This window comes from Etheostoma cragini, chromosome 17, assembly GCF_013103735.1.
Source record: "Etheostoma cragini isolate CJK2018 chromosome 17, CSU_Ecrag_1.0, whole genome shotgun sequence".
In the NCBI taxonomy this organism is placed as follows: Eukaryota; Metazoa; Chordata; class Actinopteri; order Perciformes; family Percidae; genus Etheostoma; species Etheostoma cragini.
In genome coordinates, this window is record NC_048423.1 from 7,392,547 (window position 1) to 7,403,195 (window position 10,649).

General features: G+C 41.0%; 2 protein-coding genes across 3 annotated transcripts in view; both read left to right on the plus strand.

Annotated features, from left to right (window-relative positions):
* The window catches only part of LOC117960804 (SPARC-like protein 1), a 7,339-nt gene extending 1,505 nt beyond the window's left edge, over positions 1-5,834 (plus strand). Inside the window, exons 3-9 of the mRNA XM_034898994.1 lie at positions 75-147; positions 630-741; positions 997-1,115; positions 1,203-1,357; positions 3,231-3,343; positions 4,433-4,527; positions 5,532-5,834. Coding sequence (XP_034754885.1) covers positions 75-147; positions 630-741; positions 997-1,115; positions 1,203-1,357; positions 3,231-3,343; positions 4,433-4,527; positions 5,532-5,587 — 723 coding nt within the window. The 3' untranslated portion in view covers positions 5,588-5,834. The remainder of the gene's footprint in view (positions 1-74; positions 148-629; positions 742-996; positions 1,116-1,202; positions 1,358-3,230; positions 3,344-4,432; positions 4,528-5,531) is intronic.
* A 4,119-nt stretch (positions 5,835-9,953) lies between these two features.
* Positions 9,954-10,649, plus strand: part of ndnfl (neuron-derived neurotrophic factor, like) — a 10,250-nt gene continuing 9,554 nt past the window's right edge. For both annotated transcript variants that reach the window (XM_034897331.1, XM_034897332.1), the window contains exon 1: positions 9,954-10,544. The gene's annotated coding sequence lies outside the window, so the exon portion shown is untranslated. The remainder of the gene's footprint in view (positions 10,545-10,649) is intronic.

The window sequence follows — 10,649 nt, forward strand, 5'->3', positions numbered from 1 at the left end:
TGTGTGTGTGTGTGTGTGTGTGTGTGTGTGTGTGTGTGTGTGTGTGTGTGTGTGTGTGTGTGTGTGTGTGTCAGGGAGGCAGAGCCCAGCGCAGACAACGACAAGCTGAGGAGAGCCTGAGACCGTATATTGGCAGAGTAGAGCCAGGTAAATACAGTACAGTAGAGGAATGCCATTTTCTGATGTATGTCAGTTACATATCTCTTGTAGACAAAGTAAGTTCTATTTGAGGGTATTATTATAGTCTAAGGTACAAAAGAAAGCATCATGGGCTGCTGAGAAAAATTCACCATCTAAAACCTTGCAAGGATGGTTCAGAGTCCAAAAAGTAGACAAGAAAACAAGTATGCTATTATTATTTTTGACCAAGAATTGACTGTATAGCAATGATTAAAAAAAGTAAGTTTTCAATCATTAATTTGCTTTTCTTTTTCTAATGTCATTTGTTTTTTCGTCTACCACTCTATGGCATTTCATTATCCTTAATAGACCCTAATGAGACATTTAATATGATGCTCTCAACTAAACACATTTTATTCAGCACTGAAGTCTGAATTAGTGGTCATTGGAGTCAAAGTTAAATTAGGAAACATAAAAATGATGTAGTAACCAGAATGTTTGTGTTTCAGAAAAGCTTTGTGAGCTGCTGAAATGCCGCACTCCAGTGGGATCCTGGTGCCAGGTAGTTCAGGAAAATGGAGTTCTTATCCCCAAGTGTGTTTGTCCTCAGTCCTGTCCACGGTAAACGCCTCATAACATTTAAAACAAGTCAGTCTATTTTAGTTTGTATACATTTTGTAAATGTTTTTATCTACATAAATGTATCCTTTATCTCTATGTAAAGTTGCATACTCACTTTGTTTTGTTTTGTTAATCATATTCATATTAAACAAAAACAAGATTTAGATTTGGGGATATGAGATCACAGCAGTTTATATAATCCAGCGGTGCACCTCACATGAAGTTTTGCATCTGGACACTGGCTTGTGCATTCAGGCAGAGGGCACCAGTGTGCAGTGTTCTAGGAAAGACCTATGGGAATGAGTGTTTGCTGCATAAAGAAGCCTGCAGAAAGAGACGCCGCACCGGACTAGCTCACACAGGACCCTGTCTGGGTAAACACACACAGCATAAGATATTACACACAATTTCCACTGTCTACTGCAGCCCGCCAAAGTAGCTCTGCTCTCCTTGTTGATCAGTCCCTAAGGCTATATGTACTGAGGAGGAGTTAAGCCAGTTTCCATATCGTCTTCTGGACTGGTTCCTGCTCCTGAGTCGTATGGGGGAGTCCTATGTACCTTCTACCCCGCCCCAGAGCTGCCTCAGCCATGCCCAGAGGACACAACTAGCACAGGTAGCTGAAACCTCATGCTATAAAGTGAGCCAAAGCAGCACACTGACAGACATCAAAGGTTGTCACCTGAATATGATTGTGGAGTTCTAGCATGATCTATGATGATGCAAATCAAATCAATATACACAAAATGTAATGCTAAAGGAACTATAGCCGGAAGAACAATATAAAGTAAGGCATCACTTCCATTCCCAGTGTAACCTAACACTAAACATTTAGTTGTTTTTGACACCAGACACCTTCATCGTGCTAATACACAAACTATCATGCATTGTCCAGTGAGAAATCAATGCTAACAACCTACTGTAAGTGATTGTGTTGCTTGTGGTGTGGTTGTCCACAGAATGAGACAGGGGCTCTCAAGAACACCATGTATAAATAGGATTGGTCAATAATCATTAATTATTCAGTAAGATGGTGGATGGATGAATAACTTAATATGCTCCCGCCAGCCCCCTTGACCTCCTGGCTTGACATTAATTAAAAGAAAACTTCAGCTTTATTTCTCATGGTCTGAAAAATTATGTCGTTCAGGTGGTTTTTTTTGGAACAAAACTATTTATACAATGTGCATATTGCCTAGAATTTCATCTTTCAAAAATGTTAACCCTAGCATGGAGAGAAAATAGAACTTTTTTGTAAAAACAGCCATGCTATTAGCTGTCGGCTGTACTCAGGCACAGCAATGCTTTGGGCTGAATGCTAACATCAACATGCTAGCATGCTCAAAATGACAATGCTAACATGTTGATGTTTAGCAGGTTTTTTTAATGTGTTAGCATGGTAATCATTTGCTAGTTAGTATTTGCTAATTAGCAGTAAATACAAAATACAGCTTAATGCTGATGGTAATGCACAGACAGTTAAAGTAATGGACCAACGGATCCCGTTGCTCTGGACGGAGACCAGTGAAGGCTATTAGAAGCACCGGTGATAGCTGAGCTTTACTGCCAGTATGGTCCAGCTGCAGCCTCCAGCTGAGCTTGAAGACATAGATCTGATGTGAGCAACCTGTCTGAAAGTTGTAAGTCTTCTGGTAGCTCTGCCAAGAGAAATCTGAATCATTCCGAATCTTGCAGAGATGGAGAGCGTAGGTATATGGTAGGAGATAACATAGGCACAGGCTAATTATTGCTAACTAAAATGATGGTTAACATTAGTTATTAAAAATACCAGCTAATGTAAGTCTAAATTGCCTGCAAGCTTATCCTGTAATGTTACAGTTACAGTTGTCTACTATGCAACAGTATCGTCTAGTAGTAACGTCTGCTACGGAGCCATAACGTGAGATACAAGTTAATGGAGCCTTTTATACATTGTCATGTTTCTTAAGAAATAAAATATGGACAAGTAGCGTCTTTAAACGTTTCACATGTAAAGTTATTTGCTGTCAAAGTGACGTCAAAATGAATGGCAGTCAATAGATATCTAACGGCAGGTGATGGCTTGTTAGCATTGAAAAGGCGCCATAGGAGCCATTTGTGTTGTGACGAGAGGCTTACCCCCTTGTGATAATGCTAGGAGTTTTACAGGTATTTGGTCATACAGTTGTGACTTGGTGGTGACATTACATGAAAAGTCAGGGGATCACCAAATGCATTAGGATTCATCCTCTGAAGTTCTTGAATGTCAAAAATAATTGCAAATTGCAATTATTTTTGACATTTAGATCTAGTGGATGGATTGCAATTTGTAATCCATCCACTAGATCTAAACAGTGCCGTCCATAGACATAATATTGTAAGCATGGCTAACAATTCATGTTTCTTTCATTTATTGCCATATCAATTAAAAAAGCTGTGCAAACAATGAGTTCTACATGAGTGTTTTTTTTCCCACCATTACTTTTATCTTTCTTCTTCTCTCTCTTTAGCAAAGATTTATCGCGTTGGACAAGAACAACGATAGCAAGTTGAGCCGCCGGGACCTGAGGAAGCTGCGTTATAAGAGGATGCCACTGGAGCACTGTGCTACACCATTCTTTCAGTCAGTCCCACCTCCAGGAGCTCTAGCAAGGGCTGCAAAGAAAGGCCTCCAAGTATAGCTCCAATTTTAGATATTAGATAACAGGAGAATCTTACGATGATTAACTTAGATGCCTTAAACTTAAATGATAGTATTGCGGGTTTTTTTCTTAAAAGTCAGAAACACATACCATCATAACATTCACATGTATCAACTAATGATCGATTTTAGTGTTTCATGTATTTTTAGGAAACCAGTAGAATAGGAGGAAAGAATTTCTGATTTCACAGCCTATTTGGTAAAATCTTACTTACCATTTGTGTGACTGAGTTGTTAATAATGTAAGAGGGGTGTTCCTCAACATGTTCATATCACCATATGTCCCACAAAGGTTCATAATGTGAACCTTCTGTCTCTTGCAATACGTTACTTTCCAGCTAATTACTGAAACACCAAGGGTTAAAAATGTCACACAGGCACATTTCGACCCCGCTCTGTGACCAAGTTGCACCTCCCACCATGCTGTTCTCTAGCTATTCATTCTCCATGCCAACACCCGCTTCCTGTGTCCTCCTCCCCTCCGATCTCATGACCGTACCATCTCTCGTTCATCTTACTCCTCCTCCCCTTCAATACTTCTTCTTTCCCCCTTCTGTGCTTCCTGCTTCATCTTCAAATATATGTATCCTTTCCCTTCCTTTGTCAACCCTTCTTTCATTTTAACTCATTCTTTCATCCTTCTCTCCACTTTCTCTACCATCAATACTCCCACTCACCCCCTTTTTTTCTGCCAGTTAGCAGTGACAGGTTTTGTGTAAGTAGGGCTGGCTGTATCAATGTCAAGCCATTCCGAGCAATGATAATGTTTATTACCCACTGTGTCTCCCGTTGCCCATGGATTAACACAAATTGAGGGAGTACCCTTCAGAGATAATGCTGCAGGGTGACCTGAAAGACAGTGGCTGTTGAAGAGCCACAATGCTTATGTTTTCGTACATATGTGTTCATACCATCTCTGTGTGTATCTTTCATGTTGTATAGGCATGTAACAAGTGCATGGGTCCATAAAAGTATGAGTGAATGGTAATGTCATGATGTGCTGTGTTGCAGGTCATGTGATCAGAACCGGAACAGGAAAGTGACCCTGCAAGAGTGGACGACCTGTCTGGTGGATCGCTCCGAGGACTGGTTCTACCATTTCATGTGTTAGTCACAGCTTTTGCCCAATTTTCCTGTAATTTCTCATGGTAACAGATAGATGTTGATGAAGGTTATAGCCTACTGTAACAGATTAAAAGTGATTTATTTTAGTTTGAAGAAAAGAAAACGATTTTCAACTAGGTTAACAGGATACTATGTTACAAGTTTTACCTAAAATTGTGTCTAAATCATGAATTGTCATCTTCTTAGAAAAACAATTTCCTGGATGATGCTTACACTTATTCATTAAGGTTGCAATTTGGTACTGCATGTCCATAAAATTGATGGATTTACGAGAAGCAGATTGGAAAAGGAATGGTCAAAATAGTTGTGGTGGAGGCCAAGACATTCAGACTTTTATTGACTTCTGGAAGAATATTGTTTCATTACTGTATTAGAGTCGAGTAGTACTCCTCGTAATAAGTAAAATGGTTCAGGCTTGATTGTTCAAACTTGAGATGTGAACACAAGTTACCTAAATGATTTGACAAGATTTAAATTTTTGAATCCATATTGAACTGAACTGAACAATTTGAAAAATATAATACAACTTTTAGATATTGAGTGCATGAATCTGAATTTGTGAACACTACAACCCAAATTGGTTTGTATCTATACATAGAAAATTGAGTTTTTGCACAAATTGCACAACTTTATATTAACTTTTATTGACCACACATATTTATGTAAAATATGTCATTGTTAAATTCTATTGCACTCATATTTGAACTTATATTTGAATTGTTCAGTAGTAATTAAATTAAACAACTAAAGGCCATTACCTACAAGGACATATTTCAGAGTTTTAGAATTATTATTCATATATACATCTCTCTCTATATATAGAGATATATATATCTACATATAAATAGATATATTTACAGTATATATAGGTAAAATATGCATTTTCATTTCAATCAAATCAATTTTTTAACTTTTAATTTGTCTCACTTATATCACAGGCTATTTCAGACCAAAATGATTAGTTTTTTGTTTGTTTTATCCACAGCAATGAGAATGGGGTCCCGCAAGCTGTGTCCTACAATCAAAGAGAACCACCTTTGAAATGAAAAACAGCCATGAACTCCTTTCTTCTTTTTTACATTTCTGTAAAAGAACCTTTCGGAGATAACAGCACCATAGTTACCAAATATAAAAGCTATACAATTGGAATCTCTACACACTGTTTACGCATCAGTTTCACGCCAGTATTCATGCTCGTAACATAAGGATTTATAACCCCATCAAATCTGAAAGTCTGCTGGTTGTCTGTTCATTCATCTGTGTAAATAAATGTCTGAACGGACTGACAGCCAGTCTTGTGTTGTAAAAGAGCAGAGACAATGGCCAATCCAAATTACATGGCATGCTTCGAATAACCAATTAAAAGGCAGGATGACAGCAGTGCAGACATACAGCGTGATGTACACTGAATAAAAACTAGATGGGAAATAAAGACAAAGAGGAAAAGAAACACTTAGTATGGGATGACGTGACCAGTGAAGAGAGAGAGAAAGAGATAACAAAGAGGGTGAAGAGGAGAAGTAGAGGAAAGTGTCATAATTCACTGGAGGAGAGTGAGGGAAGAAAGTAAAGTGAAAGAAGGAGAGAGAAGTACAAAGTGTGTTTGTGAAAGATGGGAGGAGGTAATGCACTTTAAATGGGAGCTGAGAAAAATGGAGTAATGCATAAAAAATGGATCAGAAATGAGGGAAAGACTGAGAACAGAGAGTGAGAGGGGGGAAGGGATGGCTGAGAAAGCGGGAGGAACTGAAGAGAAGAGGAAATGCAAGAAAAAAGGTTTTGATGCTGCAAAATATTTCCTTTACAGCCGACTCTGTAAATAGCATCTCCCAGCATGATGCAGACTATTTGAAACACTTGACCTCTGTCAAGGTCAGAAAACTTGCATAATGCCAGCTTGCCGACTTTTTGTACGCATGTATCATCTATAATACATGCTGCTTTGAAAACTCTTGTTGCATCTTGTTTGTCAGTTGTGTGAATGTGTGTGTGGTTTTGCTCGTATTGGTGCTACAAGATCAATAGGAGGATGTGTGCGGGTGTGTGGGTTCTATGACTGGTTTCTATGGACTAATTAGCCTTCACATTTACTATGCCTGAAGGATGAGGGAGGCGAGAAAGAAAGACATTGGAAAGAAGATGAAGAAAGGGGGAGAGATTTCAGTGCTCAATGTGATATGCAGATTTAGTGCAGACAGACGCGAGGCAAGCAAGCACCGACGACTGCTTGCTCCACATGTCGTGCAGAAAGAAAGTGCATAATCATAAATATCAAAACAAGATGTTTTCATTCCATTGGATTTTCACTTAAAAACTTTTGAGAAAGTGGAGAGGACCACTGGAAGGCTGCAGTTCGTTATGGCGCACGGAGTGAAAAACAAGTCTAAACTGGGAGAAAAACAAGGAAAACAGGCATGAAGACAGAACAAACGCAAAAGAGATTTTACTGAACTGAGATGTAAATGTATTTGCTAATGATGAGTGACCTGTGGAACGGAAAGCTGTTTGTCCTGTCATTCCGCTATGTAAAAAAAAAAATGAGAATGTTCTCAATACTAAGTCCATGTCCCCACTACCTCCTCCAACAAACCACTCTCCTCAATCGCACCTTTCTTCTCTAGGGACTACTTCCTTTATCCGAAAAAATAAATGACAAAACTGTTGGGGGCCACCCCTGGAGGACCAGCATAGCCCACAGCTCCTCTCCCTCACTGCTGCTCTTTCTTTGTGTGTCTTCGTGCCCCCCCCCCCTCCCCCTCCTCTGTGCCAAGAGATTCCCCTTCATTACTACAGGACCACCGTCTCCACCACCTTCCATCCCCCCATCCAAACACGAGAGGGCAGTTGTAGATGGATCCACCTAATCCTACTTTACCTTCCTGTCACATACACACGCACACACACACACACACACACACACACACACACAAACAACGTTCACATACTGTCCTCGCCTGTCACACACCATTTGGATATAAGAGGAGAGAGATATGTGCGCCACCCATCTCTCTGACCTTGTTCACTCTCCTCCTTTTGGTGCTGATCAGAGATCTGATCTGTGATTGCTTTCTTGCGTTACTCTCTCTCTCTCTGTCTCTCTCTCTCCCAAACACACACACACACTCTCTCTCCCAATGGACTCTGTCAGCACAGGAGCAGATGGGTGGCTGGTGATGACATGTTGTTAAAAATAAGGATTCCTGTTAACCCGTTTTCAGCTAGCACATCCTCCCTCCTTCATGTCCCGCCATTTCATCTCATCCCTCTCTATCAATTTTTCTTCATCACTTTCCCTCTCTGTCAGTCCCTCTGGCTCTTATTGCTTTACAACACTGTTCATGGACTGGTCCTTGTTACCAAGGCCAACTAACTGGGGCGGGGAAATCATGCAACCAAAGACCCCCCCAACCCCCAGAAAATGATATTTAATACATGGTTGTCATAAAGACGACCCCTTGCATTATGCATGGCTTGTAATCAGACATTCATAATAGATGAAAAGGCCAGTTTGCGCTTTCTTTTCATGCAATTATGCCAAATGAAATTTTTACTCTTACTTTCTGTCACTCTCTGTGCGGATGGAGTTTGTCCGGTGACTGTATGTCGATAAATTATTAAACGGCAACACATGAGGTTTGTGGATCAAAAGAAATATTCAGGCCATTCACGATGGCAGTGAAACTGAGAGAGGATGTGTGTGAGAGCTTGTGGGTGTGTGTCACCCAAGCTTGTGCATCAATTCCAAGTCTGACAGACATCTGACAGATGTCCAAAGTCTCAGGAAACAGACTACATTGTGTTTCTCAACACAAATTCCCCCCCAAAAAACAACATAAAAGTTGTTAGAACACAGCTCACACACAAAGTTGTATGTGTGCAGTAATCTCTCTAAGGTTAATCACCATCCAATCTTCAAAAGCAGCCGCCTCTATCGTGCTCTGCCAGATTGCCGACTTTCAGAACTTCTTAGGGATTGTAAAGTGGGCCAGCGAATGGAGCGGGATACAGAGAGGAAGATTAGCTTTGATAGAGAGTCCAGCCGCAGCAAAGGGTCCTCACTCAAGAAAAAAAAAGTACCAGTTGTGATACATTTATTAATAGCGCTCATGTGACACATTTTTTATTCTTCTTTGAGGTGATGTTGCAGACAGAGACAGCGAGGAAGGGAAAGTGAGGGTGTCTCTCAGATTTTGAGCCTCCGGTCAGACAATATTCCCTCTGGGTGGAGTGGGTCCCATTCAGAGCGACCTCAAAAGCCTCACACTGAAGTACCTGGTGAATGAGTGAGAAAAGGCCCCATCACAGAATGGAAGAGAGGGAGTTAGCACACAATGTGGCTAGCCTCTTTCTATTTTCCTAATGATATTGATTAAAGAGCTCAGGAGAGAGAGCATGTATACGTTAGGCCCACTATTGTGTGCAGATGAGAGGGCTGGGTGGGGTTGGAGAGCCACAATCCTCTGAGAGCTACACTTGACCTATAGCTGGGGGACATAAAGCCTTCAATATGTCTGTCCTGTAGACAGACTTTATAGTATATGTCCGGTAGGTTTCCAGTTCATTATATTGTGCCCTCATTATCATATGCAGGGGCACAGGTTTTTAATTTCAACTCCACAGATGGGGGATTCACTCAGAAACCAAGACCCAGGCAGCAAACACCAGTCATTAGCCTAAGTGCAACAATGTTCTTTAACTTAGTAAGACTTATTTAAGCAAGACTGAAATCAAGAATAAAAAGGCTTGGATGAGAAAAATACGCAGAGAGAGAAAGAATGTAAGGAGGTTTATTTTAGAAAATGATATCATATGTATGTATAAAACAATCATCATAAGTAGATAAACGTGTTACTTTTTCTTTTATTTCCATGTCTGCAGAAAAAAACAAATGCAGTTTTCTTAGTCTATTATTATTAGCCCACCATCAAAAATACAAAGGTTCAAAATTAACATATGTCGCTGCACCAACATTTGGTTTCCTCAGCAAATATACAGTTTTTAGTTTCTTTTAAAGACAGCATGCACACCAAATGTTTGCATAAATCCATTAAGCGTCTGATAGGCCGACCTTCCATTTAAACATGTTAATTTAGAGGCAGCCTAAGCAAAATACTGCCACTTCCCGACCCTGGTCTGGGAGCCCGAAACAGGAAATATGTAAAATATAAGTCTACACAACTGATGATGAGACTGACTGACAAACTCTCTTAACAAAGATGTTATCAGACCAGCCGGATTAATGTAGGGCAGGCTATTTAACTTTTTACCTTACCTCACCTTTCCCTAAGGCTGCTCTTGACAACACAAACAATCTCTCTCTCTCTCTCTCTCTCTCTCTCTCTCTCTGTCTCTCTCTCTCTCTCTCCTCATCACCACCCCCATTTAGTAACCCCAGCGCCAGCCCCCTCACACTCACCCACTTGCTCCCTCACTATCAGATTGCACATTCAGACACAAACACACACAATCACACATTTGAATTGCAAGTGAGCTCTGTTCACTACCATAGGAGGTAAACAGAAGGGGGGAAAAGAGTGACGAAGAGAAGAGAAGAGAAGAGAAGAGAAGAGAAGAGAAGAGAAGAGAAGAGAAGAGAAGAGAAGAGAAGAGAAGAGAAGAGAAGAGAAGAGAAGAGAAGGAAACAGGCTTCACTGACCGGGTGACATTCACACAGTTTTAGCAGGACAAGCGTCCACGTGTGAAGGACTGAGAGACAGAGAGTGAGGAGAGTGCCTGAGGAGCTTTGCACCACACCAGGGCACACAGGAGCTGGGACAGCCCTGAAGGGACACCTCCTGAAGTAGGGAGTGAGCAGCACCCCATGGGACACGGAGTCAGAAGAACACCCGACAGCAACCTGCTGTTGCTCCTCCTCTCCTCTCGACCAGCTCTCATCCCCTTCTCCTCCTCCTCCTCCTCCTCCATCCTTGCTCCCTCACTCATTTGATCCCATCCCTCACTTCCTGCGCAGGAGAGGGAGAGCGTGCACTGAGAGAAGGTAAGGGGGATGCATGCATGCATGTCCAAGCCTGTGTGTGTGTATGTGTGTGTGTGCATGTGTGTGAGTGTGTGTGTGTGTGTGTGTGTGTGTGTGTGTGTGTGT